The sequence below is a fragment of the Hypanus sabinus genome, chromosome 13 (genome assembly GCF_030144855.1).
Source record: "Hypanus sabinus isolate sHypSab1 chromosome 13, sHypSab1.hap1, whole genome shotgun sequence".
NCBI classification, from domain to species: Eukaryota; Metazoa; Chordata; class Chondrichthyes; order Myliobatiformes; family Dasyatidae; genus Hypanus; species Hypanus sabinus.
Window position 1 is genome coordinate 86585772 of NC_082718.1, and position 20432 is coordinate 86606203.

The 20432-nt window shown below is 41.5% G+C and overlaps 2 protein-coding genes across 6 annotated transcripts in view; one reads left to right on the top strand and one right to left on the bottom strand.

The window, feature by feature from the left end:
• Positions 1-20432, top strand: part of rasl10a (RAS-like, family 10, member A) — a 99687-nt gene that overhangs the window by 60028 nt on the left and 19227 nt on the right. The window contains exons 3-4 of one of the 5 annotated variants that reach the window (XM_059988076.1): positions 3537-3649; positions 12983-13053. In XM_059988076.1, the coding sequence (XP_059844059.1) occupies positions 3537-3649; positions 12983-13038 (169 nt within the window). In that variant the 3' untranslated portion in view covers positions 13039-13053. Of the gene's footprint in view, positions 1-3536; positions 5238-11450; positions 11633-12804; positions 13054-20432 lie in introns of those variants that run through there. The other 4 variants (XM_059988075.1, XM_059988078.1, XM_059988073.1 and 1 more) reach the window with 4 other exon arrangements.
• Positions 1-20432, bottom strand: part of gas2l1 (growth arrest-specific 2 like 1) — a 101784-nt gene that overhangs the window by 29991 nt on the left and 51361 nt on the right. The window contains exons 3-4 of the mRNA XM_059988070.1: positions 18931-19027; positions 6338-6728 (exon numbers count right to left, since the gene is read on the bottom strand). Coding sequence (XP_059844053.1) covers positions 6338-6728; positions 18931-19027 — 488 coding nt within the window. The remainder of the gene's footprint in view (positions 1-6337; positions 6729-18930; positions 19028-20432) is intronic.

Below are 20432 nucleotides of genomic sequence, written 5' to 3' on the forward strand. Positions count from 1 at the left end.
TACTCTCCACCACACATCTATAGAAGTGTGTCTAAGTTTTCGATACAATGCTGAATCTTTGCAAGCCTCTAAGAAAGTAGATGTGCTGCCATGCTTTCTTCATAATTGCCCAGGACAGATTGTCTGAAGTGATAATGCTAAGGAATTTAAAGCTGCACACACTCTCCATCACTGATCTCTTGATGAGGACTGGCTCGTGAGCTTCTTTTCCTCCTCTTGAAGTTAATAATCAGCTCCTTGCCCTTGCGGACAGTGAGTGAGAGGTTATTGTTGTGTCACCACTCAGCCAGAATTTCAGTCTCCCTCCTACACGCTGACAATTCAGCACCTTTGATTCGGGCTTCGACAGTGGTGTCCTCAGCAAGCTTAAATATGGCATTGGAGATGTGCTTAGCCTCACAGTCGTAAATATAAAGCAAGAAGAACAGGGGCTAAGCACACAGCCTGGTGGGGCACCTGTGCTGAGGGAGATTGTGGAGGAGATGTTGCTAATCCAAGCTGACGGGGGTCTGCAAGTGAGGAAATCACGGATCCAAATGCACTAGGAGACGTTGAGGCCCAGGTCTCAATGCAAACGCCGACAGTGGCCTTTCGGCTTGGTGACCTATTGGAAGATGGTTTTGAACGGCTGAAGGGAAGTGAAGGCTTTCAACTAGTCTCAATAAGTTAAGGGAACAAAAACATCTGCAATGTCTGTTATCTACCAACCCTGACTGACTTGCTAAAAATGTGCATTTTTACAGAGACTTTCCGGATCCAAGGAGTTCTCAAGTAGCTTTACTGACTGAATTATTCCTGTTCTGCAGCAGCTTATTTGCAAACCAGTAGGCTCCTAGAAATGGCAAGAGATGGAAGCAGGCTTCATTATTTGAGGATGATAGGACAGCTCTGCTCTGAGATGGTTACGGTGACACTAAGGCGCTGGGAGATGCTAGTTAAATGTCACTGCATCTCGTGTGGAGGAGATCACCACCGTCCAACTCTGAAGTGACAGGCAAAATGTTGAAACATCGAGCCACAGCCTTTCGATCCAGAAGGGAGGTGGCCGTTTCTGACCTCATCAGGTGTTGTGTGTGGGCACTGCATACTTCTGGGCAAAACAAATTCTATGCCCCGAGTTAAAACAACTTTTGAGATGCATTATCTTGCTCAAAAGCAACCAATTTTATGTAACTACTTAAAAAATAAAAACAGCCAGTGGCTGGTGTAAAGCAAAACACACAAAATGCTGGAGGAATTCAGCAAGTCAGGCAGCACCCATGGTAAATAATAAATAGTTGACGTTTGGGGCCGAGACCCTTCTTCAGGAAGGGAGAAGATGCCAGAAGAAAAAAAGATGGGGGTGGGGGAGAAGAGAGAGCCTAGCTGGAAGGTGGTGGGTGAGTGAGACAGGTCAAGGACTGGAGAGGAGAGTGCACCCCAAGAGAAAGGGAAGGAGGAGGGGACTCCGGAAGAAGTGACAGGCAGATGAGAGGATGTAACAAAGGTCAGAGTGGGGAATGGAGGAAGATGGGGGTGGGGGGACTTAGTTTACCAGAAGGAGAAACGGATGTTCATGCCAGCAGGAGGCAGGCTATCCAGACGGAATACACGGTATTGCTACTCCACCCTAAGGATAGTCTCATCTTGGCACAATGGGTAATACGCCAGAACAGGAATGGGAATGGGAATTAAAACGCAAGTCTCGCTGATGGTGAATGGTGCAGGACGAGTTCATTTTTACAGTTACCTTCAAATTAGAGATTTCCTGCGTTCTCAATTGGCTACCTTTCCTTCAAGGTCAGATAAGAATCTCTTAGATGATATTTTAAATTTGAAACCTTTTTTGATGGATCAATCTCTAATATATATAACAAAATGCTTATGTTTAAGCAGCTTTCTTTACATATTATTAGGCAAGCTTGGGAGCATGATCTGAACATGCAAATCTCTGAAGAAGATTGGAATGCCATTTTGAAATTAGTGAATGAGTCATCTTTTTGCGCTCGCCATTCTTTGGTACAATTTAAAGTGGTACATAGAGCCTATTTGTCTAAAGAGAAATTATCCCATTTTTACTTTGATATTTCTCCAACTTGTGACAAATGTAATTCAGCCAATGCTTCATTAATTCATATGTTTTGGTTATGTCCCAGCTTAGAAAAATTTTGGAAAGATGTATTTTCTACCATTTCTCAACTTTTTAACACTAACTTCGAACCTAATCCTCTTACTGCTCTCTTAGGTATTCTTGGAACTCAAGATATAACTTTAACTCCCTCGACATGTATGTTCTAGCTTTTATATCACTTATGTCGAGAAGACGGATTTTGCTCAAATGGAAAGAAGCAGTCTCTCCTACTCAAATGCAGTGGTTAGAAGACATTATGACTCATCTTCTTCAAACTAAGATTCGGTGTTCTATTTCTAATTCAGTACAGTACTTTTATACGACATGGGATCCTTTTATGAACTGCTACTCTAACTTGTGAAAGGTTTTTTTTCTATGTAGATGTTATTAATTATGTTAACAACTTAGCGACACTTTTTTAAAAAATACTTTTTCCTTGTTCCTACCCACTGGCTTTCTTGGTAGGGGCTAGATTTTTATATATATATAAATAAAATTCCTAATGTATACTCTTTATAAATTTGCAGCATTAGTAATCATTACCAGAGTACTATATACATGTATGTTACTCAGACCTATACAGTTCAATTTTTCTATTGGCTGTATTCTGTTAGTAATTTATATATATATATATATATACACACACACACACACATATATATATATACATATATATATATATACTCTGTATTTGTTATATATTCTTGTATACATTAATAAAAATATTGAAAGAGAGATGCTTGACAAAGTGGTCCCCAATTTACCACAGGTAGTGTCTGGAGTTGGTGGGGAAACAATATTAGATAGGAGAATCACCTTTAATTCTAAAACCAGTCTAAGTGAGATTAAATATTTTCATTCACTTAGAGGTGATCAAATAAAAGCAACAAATTTGAAGCAATATTTGATATTGAGTAACTACCACTTTACATAAGTTCAAGTTCAAATTTATTGTCATTCAGTCGTTCACATGGTTACTGCCAAATGAAACAACACTCCTTCAGACCAAGGTGCACACACAGCACATATAACTCACACACAACACTATGTAATATTACCACAAATAAATTAATACTAAGGTGCATATGACACAGATTTATAAGGAAACATTATAACGCTACAGGCACTCCATACATCATGAGCTCTGGGTGGTGGCAGGGAGTTCAGTTGTCTCTCAGCCTGGGGGAAGGTAAACCAGCCAGAATCTGGCTTTATAGAGACAGTCAACATATTAGACAAAATAATGAAACCACAGCATTTCCCTTCTCAAGTTAAAGAAAAACAAAATATCTGGTCTTTGGTAATTTGCCTATAAGTTGCTAGCATTTTACCCAAAGACAATATTTTGTTTATTAAAATCTATAATAAGCATTGTTAAAAGATCCATTAACATAACACCAACTTTAGGTTGTATTTTTCTTCACAGGTTTATATTTCTCTGCCGCTGCCTGGAAGGCGCTTGTAACATTCTCCCCGTGACTGTGTGGGTTTCCTTCAGGTGCTCCAGTTTCCTCCCACAGTCCAAAGACCTATCTGCAGGTAGGTTAATTGGTCATTGTAGAATGATTAGGCTTGAAATCAATCAATCAGGAGATTGCTTTACCGCATGGTTCAAAGGGCTGAAAGAGCCTATTCCGCACTGTATCACAATCAAATAAATAAATTTTCACTGAGAGATCTGTTGATAACGCAAAAACTGTGAGAAAATTAAAGTCTAATTGGTTCCCTCAGCTAACCAGGAGTTATAATGAATCTGGATGGGAAATTCTAAAATGACCTGTGTGTCAGTAGATCATCTGTAATACAGTGTCTGCAAGGCTTTGTTAGGAGACAAAGTTCTGTTAAAAAAAAGTGTAAAGTAATTGGAGGATGTTGGTCACAAGGAGATTTAACATGAGCAGCTTCCGAATATGGAATACAATAGAACTTATAAGGGATACACTTCCTTCTATGCAATCACATTGCCGCAGTGACATGACACATCAGTGCAGTGAAGTGAAAGCTGACCCAAAACGTGGTTTCATAATATGACATAATGATCCCTTGTATTGGAAATTGACACAAACCCACTCGTTACAATACTGTGCAAAAGTCTTAGGCACATATATATAGCTAGGGTGCCTAAAACTTTTGCACAGTACATAGAACATGGAATAGTACAGCACAGTAAGGTCCTTCAGCCCACAATGTTGTGCCAACCCTTAAACCTTGCCTCCCATATAACCCCCACCTTAAATTCCTCCATATATTGTACTGTAGTAATGCTACATATTGCACTGTACTGCTGCCACAAAAAAAATTCATCACATATGCGAGTGACCTTGCCTGGTGTCTCAGGGCTAGGTTTTGTCTGATCCCACATCAACATCCCCATCCCACCACCCCTGGTCCTCCCTCTCTGTCACTGGTCCCACACCCCTCCCATGGCACTCCACCCCCACCATTACCAACATCCTTTTCTCCCACCGGATTTACAAATGCGCTCTCCACTCCATGTTGACAAATACAGTACTGTGCAAAAGTCTTTAGGGATCCTAGCTATGCTGGCATATGCCCAAGTTTCTTTTCACTCAGTACAATACGTCTCCTGAATTAACCCATTGATGACAAACCCCTAAAAATTTACAATATTGTACCACTGACATAACAAAATAAACTAAAGAGCTCAAGGGCCCCTTAATAAATAACTCTTGATGAGATATACAACAGAAGGTATTTGGTCAAAAATATCAATTTCAATGTCTTCTCGAAGGGCTACAGCCAAAATGTTGACTGCTTATTTCCCTAGATGTTACCTGACCTACTGAGTTTCTCCAACATTTTGTGTGTGTTGCAATAGATTTTAATGTCTTAAATGGGTGAGATAGATAGGGGACAAGTGTTTGGGAAGGGAATGAGATAGCATTGCATTTTGACAGGTGAAGGCATGGCTGCAGGTGGAATGAAGGAAATAATATCAGGAATGTGCATGTTAGGGCATATTCTGGAGATACGGTAGAAAGCAAATACTAATTTCAACAGCAACCAGTCTTTAGACCTGAACGTGGATTGTAGATGCAATTTAAAATGCAACTCTGAACAATGATTTTCCTGGAGCTGCGTTTTGAGGTTGGTTGCAACCAAAGAAACATCCCATTTGACCTCAGTTGCCTGCATATAGATATATATATATATATATATATATATATATATATATATATATATATATATATATATATATATATAAATGCAGCACAGAGTCAGTGCGGATTAACATTCATTTTGGGTGTCTGGAGTGTTGTTGCAAAGAAGGAGATATTAAAATCTATATATAATTCACAGGAAGCATTGTAGATACATTGTAACTATAGAATTGTCCTGCTGTTACCTTTGATCTTCCACAAATAAAATGTTATGTAATATTGAGCCAGGTAGACATCTTCTTCCAATAGTGTCTCCTGCATGCTTCCTGTATGTCTGACTAAAATACTTCTATATCCACCAGCGTCAGTGTCTCTCCAGTGACTGCGTTAACAGTCACAACTGTGCAAAAGTCCATCAATGTCATTTTTATATTGCATAATTTTATAGGTGGCTACTCAGCCCATAAATTCTATCCCAACTCTCTAAACAATCTCCTTAATCCCATTCCTCAACTTGAATGTTTGTAATCTGCAAATTAATGTGCAATGCAGAAATCAGAAGCTTCTGGAAAGTTCTAACTAGCAGCAGGCAGGACCTGCTAAGAACTTGGGAACATTTACTAGTATTTTCAGATTGGGGCATTATCTGATCAAAAACCATTGCAGGTCACAGTATGAACAACAGATTAAGGAAGTTTCAGATAATGATTTTTATACTGATAAGGTAGAACTACTTTATGGAACCTCAAAAATCTTATTTTAAATAAAGTACATTCAGCTACTCAAATTGTGGATGGAGAATTCAATAAGCAGTTATCTGAACAGCCAAAACATTCCCAATCAGCAAGGATTTATGTGGTGTCTCCACAGCCTTGTAAATACATCACCAACGCTTTCTTCTATGAGTGAACAGAAACTAAGATATCTATCGGTGAAGGCCAAATGCAGTCACATGTTAAGCCACCATTTCAGTTTCCACAAGGGGGCAAACTGAAGAGTGGGTCCAAGAACGAAGTTATCAAAATCAAAAAGGCAGTAAATCTGAAGCTCATCATGCTGAATTAAAAGCCATACTTCCTGAAATTATTAAAAGAACGCAAGTTACCTCCCAGGACCAGAAATCCTTGGTTCTGACCAGTCGTATGACCGAGATGAGATAGTCCTTCCTGGGTCTGGTGTTTGCTGGAAGCGTTTATTTGCCAACTCAGCTGGATTGCCAGATGTATTCTGAAACCTTGGTGTCTCACTTTTGTTTCCACTGTTAGTTGGGCTGAATGGTCTGTCCCGTGTTGCGGCAGATAATCCATTTTGTTTCACGGCTGACAACTCCGCCGCAGAGGTTGTCCGCTTGTCCACATGCCTGGCATTATCAGGTAGCCTTGAGATATTCGGGCCTTCGGAAAAGCGATGCGGTCCGGGACTTGGGGCTCTGGAGGCGAGAGGGCTGTTGCTCAGGGAAGTCTTGGACTGAGGTTTCACTGGTTGATAGCGATGTGCTGTCAAAGTTAAAAAGTATGTGTCTGAATGATACAGTCATGTACAACACACACAATACTAGGACCTTGATCCGGAGCAGTTCCATGAACCACTGACATAAAGTTCAAAGATTCAAAGTGCATTTATTATCAACAAATGTATAAATGACACAACCTTGAGACTTGTTTGCTTAATGAGCAGTCGCAAAGCAAGAAACCCAAAGAAACCCAATTAATAAAAAGACCAACCCCCACTGCCCACAGAGAAAGAGAGAAAAAACAAATCATGCAAACAATGGAATGAGTGACAACAACAGCATTCCGAACCAAATTGAGTCAAATTGATCATAATCCAAAAGTTGTAAGTAGATATTCCTGAAAACACTGCTTAGATGCTATTACTAAAATTTTATACTGTGATTCAGTAATAAAGACAATGGTCGTTTATAAAACCTTGACCAAGTAAAATAAAAACCACTAAGCCTCCCTATTTCACTTGCCTTTTCCCAGATTGGATTTTGTTGCTAAGCTTTTCCCTCCTTTAACTTCCTGGACATCGTCGGTCACCTCAGCTCATGGTTTCAAGGGGCCCATTTCTTGGCCATGATATTTACTCTCTCTTTGGCGTGACCCCATCAACTCTTACCAATTAAAAAAGAATATATACATATATATATATATATAAAAATCGAGGCGCTCTAGGAAGCATTCTAAATGGATGCACAGTAGATTGGTACGGCAACTGCTCTGCATGTGACCACAAGCAGGTGTAGACACAGCACAGGAACCAGCCTCCTCGCTATGGATTCAGTCTGTACTTCTCACTTCCTCAAAAAAAAAAGTAACCCACATATTCAAATACCTCACCCAGTGTGGACATCCTCTCTTCTCCCCACTCACATTGGGCAGACGATACAAAGGCTTGAAAGTACATACCACCAGGCTCAAGGACAGCTTCTATCCCGCTGTTATCACACTCCTGTTCTTATAATCTATCCAGTAATAATCTTGCACTTTATTGTTTACCAGCACTGCACTTTTACAGTAGCTTTTATGCTTTATTCATCATGGTTATTGTTTTAGCTTATTCTAGCCCAGTGCACTGTGTAAAGATTTGATCTGTATTTACAGTATCCCTGCCAGTTTCTTTCAACCTCCACAAAGTTTAACAATGCCATCTAAAAAAGTGTGAGCCTATGATATTTTCTGCCATTATTAAGCCATGTGGAAGATTTTTTTTTGAAGTGAAATTCAACTTCAGTGTGTGAGGTAGGGGTGGAGGGAGATTCTGGGAGAAGGTTATGCAGGTGATAAGCAAAATAGGAATTCTTCAGTGGAAAAGGAAGATCAAGCAGGGTATGCAACAGACAGCCAAAGTTTTACCAGAACTGAATCTCAGGCCAGCCTACATCAGCCTCAGCACCGTGTAGGCTTTACACTGGTGTGTGGAACTGAAGTGGCAGGTTGAAAGAATGCAACACGAGGATGATTCTGGGAATGAGGGGGTTAACACGAGGAGCGTTTGGCAGCTTTGGGCCTGTGCTCACTGGAATTTAGAAGTACCTCACTGAAACCTACCCAATGTTGAAAGGACTAGATAGGGTGGATGTGGAGAGGATGTTCCCTATGGTGGGGGTGTCCAGAACTAGAGGGCACAGCCTCAAAATTGAGAGGTGACCCTCTAGAACAGAGGCAAGAAGGAATTTTTTTTAAGACAGAGAGTAGTAAATCTGTGGAATGCTCTGTCACAGGCTGGGGTTGAGACCGAGTACATGGGTATATTTAAGGCAGAAGTTGATGGTTTCTTTATCGGTCAGAGCATCAAAGGATATGGCAAGAAGGCAGGTGTTTGGAGTTGAGTGGGATCTGGGTTCAGCCATGATGGAATGGGGAAGCAGACTCGATGGGCTGAAGGATCCAATTCTGCTCCTATGACTTATGCGCTTATTATGCTAATACACCGTCTCCCTGGTAGGGCCGTTGTAGACAGGGCAAGGGAGTCAAACAGCAAGGAAACAAGGGTGATTGGAAGAAACTAAAGAGGGAACTACAATAATAATAACTACATTTATATCGCACCCTTCATACATTAAGATTGAAGCTCAAATTATTTTACATAGATTATAAGGATAAATCAACATATGCATAAAATGAGACAACTGAAAATAATAAGTAAAAAGAAATATTATATTGAATAAAATGTAATCGAATATACCAAACTATATAAACGTAATCAATATCAACAGGCGTTAAGTAATCCGATTAGTAGGCCAAATAAAAGAAAGGTTTTAAAGAAATGTTTTGAAAAGTTCTACTCTACTAGAATGTCAGAGGCAAAGTTTTACACAAAGACTGGTGAATGCATGGAATGGTCTGTCAGGGGTGGTGGTAAACGCAGATACATTAGGGCAGGGGTTCCCAACCTGTGGTCTATGGACACCTCAGATAATGGGAGGGGTCCATGGCATTAAATAAAGGTAGAAACCCCTGCATTAGGGGCATTTAAGAAACTTAAACTGGCACATGGATGATAGAAAAAGAGGGCTATGTAGGGGAAAGGGTTAAATTGATCTGAGAATAGGTTAAAGTGGGCCACTTGGTCTATACTGTGCTGGAATGTTCCTTTTTCTTTCAAAAGTGGTTCTGGTACTGTTTGGAGCCTGTGATCTACAGTTTGATGGAGTGTTTTCGGAGTGATTGAGCAATATGGCGCCTTGCTGTCTCTGAGGAGATTCTGGGCAGTGAGTGGTCTGGAGGCCAAGAAGTTTAGAGACGGGGTTCAAGGTCGACTCCATTTCTTGCTGAAAGAAGTTCTGGGCCTGCGGTTTGTGGATTGGACTCTTTCGATTTTGTGCTTTTATACTGTGTGTTTGCTTGTTCTTTCTTGTTGCTGCTTCTGCATTTTGGGGGGTTTTTCGTGCGAGGAGGGCTGATGCTCTTGTGCCATTTGCGCAATTTGTTTTCTTTGCGCATGGGAGGTTGATGCTTTTCTTTGAATATGACTGTCTTTGAGAAGACAAATGTCAGGGTTGTATACTGCATACATACTCGGTTAATAAATGTACTTTGAAATTTAAGTTCCATCCTCATCAACTGCACCCAGATTCTACCACACGTCTGCACATTTGCGGCAATTCCCAGGGACCAATCAACTTGGCAACCTGCACACCTTTGGGATGTGAAAGGAAACCAGTAGGGCAACAGGCAGACTCCACATGGACAGCAGTCTAGGTCAGGATTCAACCTGCATTATTGGAACTTTGAGGCAGCAGCTCAACTAGCTGTGGCATGGTGTGCATTTGTGCCCTTCATCTGGAGTGTTATCCTTCATTTAGTAAAAATAACTCGAAGATATTTACGTAATGATCTTATGCAGCAGTCCTGCAAGAGAAATGGTAGGTTAGTTGACAGGTCAGAGACTAGAACAAAAACTTAACACTGTTCATTAAATAACAAATAATCCAATTATTCTTTCAAATTAGCAATGAATAGCACATTTAGTTTATTATTAAAACATGGATGGTCAGATCACAGTGAACAATTTATCATGGGTTCATGCCGTAGTTATACTAGATTAAGTGAATTTCAAGACTCACTAAATAAACTAGATTAGATACTCTAGATTAGATCGGATGAGTCAAAGGAAATGAAATGCAAACTCCTGATGGTGCATGTTCTGACCTGTGTATGTCTGCCAAATTTCTGCTGGTATGAACAAAATTCCCATCCAAAAGTGGGAATATACACCAAATGATAATTGTAATTATTGGAAATGGGTTAGAACATCATGAAGATGATGCTAGTGAACAAGACGACATTCTTCAGACAGAAGCGACGACTCTTACTTCTTCTGCTGCTTCTTCTTTTAAGAGACTCCTGGACAGGTACACGGAGCTTAGAAAAATAGAGGTAACCCTAGGTAATTTCTAAGGTAAGGTCATGTTTGGCACAGCTTTGTGGGCTGAAGGGCCTGTATTGTACTGTAGCTTTTCTAGGTTTCTATATTTCTTTCAAATATGGTTCTGCTACTGTTGGAGCCTGTCGTCTACATGTTGGTGGAGTGTCTTTGGACCGGTTGGGTGATCTGGCGCTTTGCTGTCTCTGAAGGAGTTTGGTGGGTTTCTGAGCAAAGTGTGCAGCCTGGAGGCAATGAAACTTGGAGATGGGCGCGAGACCATGATCGACTCCATTTCTCACCGATCTCCCCAATTAAAGGGCCGAGGAAGATTGAAATCGGGAAGAATGAGAGCGGAAGTTCAGCGTTATCTTCCTACCCCTCTCGCTCGACGCTGCAGGAGGATGGTGCAAGGTTTCAATCAATGTGGTTGGTGGAATGCACTCTGGTCCATGTCATGATGTGTTTCTAGTTGCTCCTCTTTCGTTGCTATTTTGTGCGATTTTGCTTGGGGAGGACTGGCTCCGTGGCCTACGGTCAGCGGGCGACCCAGCACTGAACTGAACTGAGCACTCTTACACTGCTTTAATGACCTTGTGGTTTGAAGTTTTGTATTTTGTGCTTTTCACTCCTTGCTTTTCTATTTGCGTGATTTCTTTTCTTGCACGTTGGGGGTTCCGTGGCTTGTTTCGTGGCTGTCTGTGGGAAGATGAATCTCAGGGTTGTATACTGCATACATACTTTGATAATAAATGTACTTTGTATCTTGATCATAAGATCTGATACAACACTATAGTTGTGGAGAAGTTTAATCTATGCAGACTGGACAAACTAAATTTTAATCATAGGGCAGATGACCGATCCTTGGAACCTGCGTGCCCTGGGGCAGACATCACGAGTATGCAGATCTATGTAGAGAAAATCAGTGAACGATGAGAAGAGAGTCCAGCTCAGATGGTTTTATAGATCCGCACGTTCAGGAACCAGAGGAAAAGACGACTTTCACATTGCAGAATGAAAAAGAGTTCATTGGTAACTTGGATGTATGGCATATTTTATTTTATGTTTGAAAGCTTGTTATTGAATCTGAAACAAAGTGAACAAAGGAAATTTATATAAATGAATAATCTACAATTTGCAAAGCGGATGCATTCCCGAAAAACACCAAAACCCAACAGGAAAAGTGGTCTGTCTATAGCTGACAGGAGAAATTACTGATAGCACTAAATCTAAAAAAAGAGGCTTATAACGTTGACGGAAATAATAGTAAGCCTGTGGATTAGGAGCACTTTAGAATGCAGCAGGGGAGCAGCAAAACTTGAAAGAGGATAATTGATATGTAAACTGTCAAGAAACTTAATGACAAATTGCAAGATCTTCTACAGATGCACGAAAAGTATTAGCCAGGGCAAATGTGGGCTCTGGGCAGATTTCTAATGTGAAATAAAGAAACGGCAAAGGAGTTAAATACATTGTGACTGTATTCATGGAACAAAAAAAATCTGCCAAAAATCGAAAGGTTGAAGAACTGAAGGAAATTAGAATTAGCAGATTAAAAAAAAGGATGGGAAAGGTTGGCAGGATAAAGCCCTAAGGAACAGAAAGGCCAACCAATGTACTTCCCAGAGTTTTATAAAACATAACTATGGTCAGTGGATGCTTTGGTTATCATCCTACATTCCAAATTGGTAACAAAGGATTGGAAGGAAGCAAATGCAACCCCACTATTCAGAGAGCGAAAACATGGACCTACAAGTGTTAAACCTAGGGGTCCTCAGCAATTTTTTAATGCCATGGATCAATACCATCAAGCACGGGGTCTGCAGACCCCAGGTTGGGAACGACTGTGCGTGGCCAACTACAATCACAACAATAACTTTAAGAGTAAATAACTTTAAGGTGTTGGGAGGAAAGAATGGTGAATGTCGGAGCCAGGTTTTTGTTTAAATAGAGAGAAATGTGTGTGGAATACCCTGATAGAGGCAGATATATCAGGGACATTTAAAAGACCATTAGAGAGGCACAAGGATGAAAGAAAAATTGAGGGTTATATGTGAAAGAAGAGTTAGATTGATCTTGGAGCAAGTTAGAGGGTTGGCACAACATCATTGGCTGAAGGGCCTGTACTGTGCTATGCTCTTTCTTCCTGCACATGCAGCCTAACCTGCCAAATATTGCCATCCTTTTCCATTCTTGTTTTAGATTCCCAGCATCTGCAGATAAGTGCTTCCTTCTGATCTCCAGCCAAATCACTACGAGAGGACAGGACCAAGTCTGGCTGATTACTCTTATTCTAGTTAGCTGAAGGGCTCTGACACGATCCGTTCCAGCCTTACAAGAAAAGGCATTGTGACCAACTGACCAATTGGTGTTTTGACAGGAACCATGGAAATGAAGCAGATATTGAGGCCAACACCTCTAAGCAGAAAAAGGTGAAGCAATGGAAATTTTTACTTGTCATAAAGATTTAACGATTGCAACCATTAACGAGCTGAAGTTTTTTTTTATTGTTTGTGAGAGCTCATGGTAGGCCTAGGTTCCAAAAAGCAGTAATTATGCAGCTGGGCCAGTTCAGCTGATTCTACCTCGAGAGCTTCATAACAAGCAGGCTAAGTTAAACGCCTATGCTACACACCCAGGCTACAGGGACAAGCTGCAGCCTGACAACAGGAAATGATTTTGAAACGTGATGGGTGATCGAGTTTAATTTATTTTGGTGATCTGTGAGACTTGGGGCCCCACACTCAGGCCCAACCCTGCTCACACCCAACAGTCACTTTACTTTCTGTTCATTGCGAGTTTCTGCTGCTCAGCCCCCATTTCCCTTCAGCCTAAAGGCACAGGCTTGCCTTTCCGTACCACAAGAAGACACTGCCACAACGTTGGATTGGAGATTTCTGGAGTGACAGTGAAGAAACTGATGAACATCCACAGCACAGTGGCATACAACCCCAAATTTCAAAGTGAATTTATTATCAAAGTACAGATATGTCATTGTATACCACCCTTGGGTTCATTTATTTGTGGACATATTCGATAAGTCCAAAATAAAATAATAACTACAATAAAAGCTTGGATGTTCAACCAGCTTGCAAAAAACAACAAACTGTGCAAATAATAAAGATAGGAAAAAAGAAATAAATAATAAATGAATGAATGAATGAATGAATAAAAATCGAGAACATGAGATGGAGAGTCCTTGTAAGTGAGTCCATAATATGATTGAATTCATACTGCAACTTGAGAGGGAGAAACACAAGTCACATGTATCAGTGGAATAAAGGGAATTACAGAATCACGAGAGAGGAGCTTGCCCAGGTGGATTGGAGGAGGATACTGGCGGGAAGGATGGCAAGCAGGGGTGGCTGAAATTTCTGAGTGTAGTTCACGAGGCGCAAGGTAGGTATGTCCCACAGACGAAGCAGTTCTCAAATGGCAGGGGTAGGCAACTGTGGTGGACAAGGGAAGTTAAGGACTGCATAAAAGCCAAGTAAACAGCACACAAGGTAGCAAAAGTGAGTGGGCAAAAGTGAACTTAATGAGTGGGAAGTTAGATGATTGGGAAGCTTTTAAAATCCAACAAAAGGCAACTAAAAAGGCTATAAAAAGGGAAAAGATTAAACATGAGGGTAAATTAGCCAATAATATAAAACAGGATACTAAAAGTTTTTTCAGTTATATAAAGAGTAAAAGGGAGGTGAGACTTGACATGGGACCACTGGAAAATGATGCTGGTGGGACAACGAAATGGCAGATGAACTTGATGAATACTTAGGAACAGTATTCACTGCGGAAGACACTAGCAGGGTTTCAGAGGTCTGTTAGTGTCAAGGAGCAAGAGTGAGTGCCATTGCTATTATGAAGGAAAAAGTTCTAGGCAAACTCCTGAGAGAGGTTGTTGCAGAGATAACAGATGCATTGGTCATGATCTTTCAAGAGTCACTTTATTCTGGCAGGGTCCTGGAGGGCTGGAAAATTGAAAATATCACTCCACTCTTTAAGAAGGGAGAAGGCAAAAGAAAGGAAATTATAGGCCAGTTGGTTGGGAAAGTGTTGGAATCTATTACTAAGGATGGGGTTTTGGGCTACTTGGAGACTAATGATAAAATAAGTCAAAGTCAGCATGGTTTCTATAAAGGGAAATCTGTAAAGACGTCTACAAGGAAGTAACAAGTACAGTGGGCAAAGGAGAGGCAGTGAATGTCATCTACTAGGATTTTCAGAAGGTATTTGATAAGGTGCCACATGAGGTTGGTTAACAAGACAAAATCCTATGGCGTCATAGGAAAGATACTGACATGGCTAGAGGAAATGCTGACAAGCAGGAGGCAGCGAGTGGGAACAAAAGGGGCCTTTTCTGGTTGGGGGCTAGTGACGAGTGGTGTTCCACAGGGGTCAGTATCGGGTCTGCTACTTCTCGCATTGTCAATGATTTAGGTAACGCAATTGATGGCTTTGTGGCAATACTTGCAGATGATACAAAGATAGGTGGAGGGGTAGGTAGTGCTGAGGAAGCAATGTGATTGCAGCAGGACTTAGACAAATTGGAAGAATGGGTAAAAAGGTGGCAGAGGGAATACTGTGTTGGGAAATGTATGATGATGCATTTTGGTAAAAGTAACAGTAGTGCAGACTATTATCTAAATGGGGAGAAAATGCAAACATCAGAGGTGCAAAGGGACTTAGAAGTCCTTGTGCAAGACTCTCAGAAGGTTAATTTATAGGTTGAGTCTGTGGTAAAGAGGGAAAATGCAATGTTGGCATTTATTTCAAGGGGAATAGAATACTAAAGCAAAGAGATAATGCTAAGCCTTTATAAGAAACTAGTCAGGCCGCACTTAAGAGCTCTTTACGATTTATGTCAATGATTTAGATGAGGGCATTGAAAACTATATCAGCAAGTTTGCTGACGATACTAAACTGGGTGGCAGTGTGACATGCGAAGAGGAGGTTAGGAGAATACAGGGAGACTTGGATAGGCTGGGTGAGTGGGCAGATACTTGGCAGATGTCATTCAATGTGAATAAATGTGAAGTTATCCACTTTGGAAGCAGGAACAAGAGGGCAGAGTATTGTCTGAACGGTGTCGAGTTAGGTAAGGGAGAAATGCAAAGAGACCTAGGAGTCCTAGTTCACCAGTCAATGAAGGTGAATGAGCAAGTGCAACAGGCAGTGAAGAGGGCAAATGGAATGTTGGCCTTTGTTACAAGGGGAATTGAATACAAGAGCAAGGATGTCCTTTTGCATTTGTACAGGGCCCTGGTGAGACCACACCTGGAATATTGTATACAGTTTTGGTCTCCAGGTTTAAGGAAGGACATTCTGGCAGTTGAGGAAGTGCAGCGTAGATTCACTAGGTTGATTCCTGGGATGGCAGGGCTGTCTTACGCAGAGAGATTGGAGAGATTGGGCTTGTACATGGTGGAATTGAGGAGATTGAGAGGGGATCTGATTGAAACGTTTAAGATAATTAACGGATTTGATAGGATTGAGGCAGGAAATATGTTCTAGATGTTGGGAGAGTCCAGTACCAGAGGGCATGGATTGAGAATAAAAGGTCAGTTATTTAAAACAGACTTGAGGAAGAGCTTCTTCTCCCAGAGAGTTGTGCAGGTGTGGAATGCACTGCCTCGGAAGACGGTGGAGGCCAATTCTCTGGATGCTTTCAAGAAGGAGCGAGATAGATATCTGATGGATAGGGGAATCAAGGGATATGGGGACAAGGCAGGGACTGGGTATTGATAGTGAATGATCAGCCATGATCTCAGAATGGCGGTGCAGACTCGAGGGGCCGAATGGTCTACTTCTGCACCTATTGTCTATTATCTATTATCATCAAGATTTGGGCTCCGTATCTCAGAAAGGATGTGTTGTCATTGGAGAGAGTCCAGAGTAGGTTCATGAGGATGATTCCAGGAATGAAGGGGTTAACATTTGAGGTGAGTTTGGCAGCTTTGGGCTTGTACTCACTGGAATTTAGAAGAATGCGGGGGGTGGGGGAATGATCTCATTCAAACTTACCAAATGTTGAAAGGACGTGGAGTGGATGTGGAGAGGATGGTCCCTGTGGTGGGGGTATCCAGAACTAGAGGGCACAGCCTCAAGATTGAGGGGTGACTTTTTTTAGAACACAGGCAAGGAGGATTTTTTTTTAGCCAAAGAGTAGTGGATCTGTGGAACACTTTACCACAGATTGTGGTGGAGACCATGTCTGTGGGTATATTTAAACCAGAAGCTGATATTTTCCTGATTGGTCAGGGCATCAAAGGATATGGCGAGAAGCCAGGTGTATGGGGTTGAGTGGGATCTGGGATAAGCCAGGAGGGAACGGCAGAGCGGACTCGTCGGGCAGAAAGGCTTAATTCTGCTCCTATGTCTTATGGTCTTACAAGATTGTCAGGACATTTCAGCGATGGGGCAAGTGAAGTTGAGCTAAGTTGTGCCCTCTGCTTCAAGAGCCTGATGGTTGAGGGGTAAGTAACTGTTCCCGAACCTGGTGGTGAGAGTCCTAGGACTCCAGTACCTTCTTCCTGATGGCAGCAGCAAGAAGACAGCATGGTCTGGATGGGGGGGTGTCCCTGATTATGGATGCTACTTTCCTGCAACAATGCTCCATGTAGATGTGCTCAATAGTGGGGAGAGTTTTACCCGTGGGCTTTATCCAACACTTCTTGCTGGCTTCTCCATTCAAGGGCATTGGTGTTTCATAACAGGGTGTGATGCAGACAGTCAGTATACTCTTCACCACACATCTGTAGATGTTTGTCAAAGATTCAGCCATGCTTTCTTACTAACTGCTGGGCCCAGGGCAGGTCCTCCAAAGTGGTAACATGAAGGAATTTGAAGTTGCTGACCCTCTTCCCCTCTGATCGTCCGATGCCCCTCTAGTTTCCTCCTCCTGAAGTCAATAATTTGACTCCTTGGTCTTGCTGACATTGAGTAAGAGGTTGTTGTCATGGCACCACTCAGCCAGATTTTCAGTCTCCGTACTGCATACCAACAGATCACCACCTTTGATTCAGCCTAGGACAGTGGTGCCGTCTGCAAGCTTGAATATGGCATTGGAGCTGTACTTGGACACACAGTCATTAGGGTAAAGTGAGCAGAGCAGGGGGCTAAGCACACAGTTTGTGGTGCCCCTGAGCTGGAGAAGATTATGGAGGAGATGTTGTTGCCAATCCAGACTGACTGGCATTTGAAAGTGAGGAAATTGAGGATCCAATCGAGGCCTTGATTAGTTTTGAACGGCTGATGTTATTGAATGCCGAGCCGTAGTCAATAAAGAGCATCCTGATGCATACCTCTTTGCTGTCCAGATGCTCCAGGGTTGAGTAAAGAGCCAACAAGAACCCTGCAGATGGTGGTGTTGCTCATCCTCCCCCATGACAAAGGCCACAGATGAGAGGTGCTGTTGGCATAGCCTGGAGCAGTAAATGTGTTATGATTACAGATGCCCATGCTCTGTTAATGTCTGAGGAATAAGCTGGATGCATTCCAAATGATAATTCAGTTAAACTTATTTATCAATTTATCTGCTACTTTCACGTTGACAAGCTGCATTTAGCTTATTGCAAGTCCAAGATGACATTAAACATGAACTGAAATCACACTGGTGATCACAGCTTGTTATAAGAATCCACAAGGTAAACAACATTCCCTCCAATTATTTTATAGACGTGTGGGCCAATTACTGCTCTGAGCAAGAAATCTAACCCCCCCACCCCCACACAGACTGAGAAATTCACGGCACTTTAAATGATTTCTCTTGTCACATGCATAATATGAATATTTAGAACAAAAAATGAAAAAATCACATACTTTGATTTTTTAATTAATTGGAGGGTATAATGAAACAAAGAAAATCTTTCACTTTCAGTAAACTTTTAAAGTTAGACAGTGTTGGCATTCAGCGGGCTGGCAGCTTATTAACAATGAGCTACCGACTTCCATTCTGTGTTTATTGTTACAATTTGTAACAGTGTTGTAACTTGAAACAATGACAACGTGAATACATTGAAGCTGTAAAACTTTTCAAAGGTTGTGGTATATTTATTATTTGCAAAATTTATGGATTCTATTCATTAATGCACAATTAATTATAGGATATGTCACAACTGTATTAACAGATGTCAGAATTGTATTTGCATAATTTCAAAACTATACTAACATTAGATAAAAGAACATTCCAGCTGTGTGGCAATGAGGAGTATGTGCACGGGAGCATTTCAGTGACCGTGTGGCCGCGTACTCACGCAGTTTAGAGGGAACAGTGAAAGTGAAAGAGAGGAAATGGCAAGAACTGGAATCCCTCTTCACGAAGGTACTTACTTGACGATGCACACCTACAGGGATCATGCTTGTTGAGATAGTGCTCAAGGGTATCCCAGCCTCCTCCAACACGTACCATCACGTGATTCCTCAGAACCTGCCGGAAGAACAGAAAGTAAACTGCTGATCTCCAAAGTACATAAATAAATGCTTTAAAAAAGCAATCAATACATTTGTATTATTCTTTAGTTAATTCAGATGTGAGGGTTCATACAGGGGATCAAAAGGTTACCTGAAAAGGAAACAGAAGCCATTTCACATCACAGAGTATCGGGTCACAGTTCACAATGACAAGTTCAAGAACTTTATTTATGGATTTTTAAAATAATGTAGTAATTCTCCAAAACACTTTATGCTAACAACATTTATTTATATCACTCATGGTTTTTTGCCCTATATCCCTGTCAAAAGTTCTCCCCACCGGCACCCACAGATCCTACTAGGGCAGGGGTTCCCAATCTGGGCTCCATGGACCCCTTGGTTAATGGTAAGGGTCCATGGCTTAAAAATGTTGGGAATCCCAGTATTAGGGGCAACTTAAAGTGATCTACTAATCTACCAACCCACATGTCATGGGGACGGGGAAGAAACTGAATCTCACAGAGTTACTAGGAGAACGTACAAACTCCACACAGTTAGCATCCAAGGTCAGAACAGAACCAGGTCAGTGGGATTGTGAGGCAGTGGTTCTACTAACTAGGCCCACAAAATTCCAGAGAAGGGGCTTGGCAACTTAGTATGGTCACCATGGTGGGGGGGGGGCAGTCTTGGTGGCCTTATCAGGCACCTCAGAGCACACAGAGATGGAGCACAAGCAAGCTCCCCTTGCTCATGAAGGTAGGAACTGATCTTGCCACAGTTGGCAGGGAGGAAGTGACTTGTGAATCTTTAAACAATCCCTGGTAATAGGCCAGACATCCATCAGAGGCGCTTAACAGGAGCACTGCGTATGCAGGGCCCTTAGTATTATCAAGGAACCCAGACATCCATCCAGCATGCTCTTTGACTTTCTGCCATCCAGCAGCAGACGCCGATGCATCAAGACAACACTGCTGAGGATGGGCAACACAGTTTCTTTCCTCAGGCCGTTAGCTTTCTGAACTTCCTGCTGCATCACAGTCGAGGTGTCATTGAGATAATCTGTGCTGTACCCTTCAATATTTAATTTATGCACTTCGCTTTGTCTATCTATGCACAGTTCATTTGTTGACCTAATTCTACTTTCCTAAGTCATTGAGTGTTATATGCACTATTGTGCTTTACACCCTGGTCTGGAGACACGCCTCATTTGACAGCATACATGTATATAGTAAAATGACAATAAACTTGACTTGATCGGATAGAGGACAAAACGTTCCATCATATTTTTTTTAATATATAGTTACTTCTTACACTCATTTCTCTTTAGACTTTAGAACAAGCTCACTTTTCTAAGGGCAAGTTTAAAATCAATTTGAGTGCAGAGGTGTAGAACTATAAGAAAAGAACACCCAGAGGTCAGG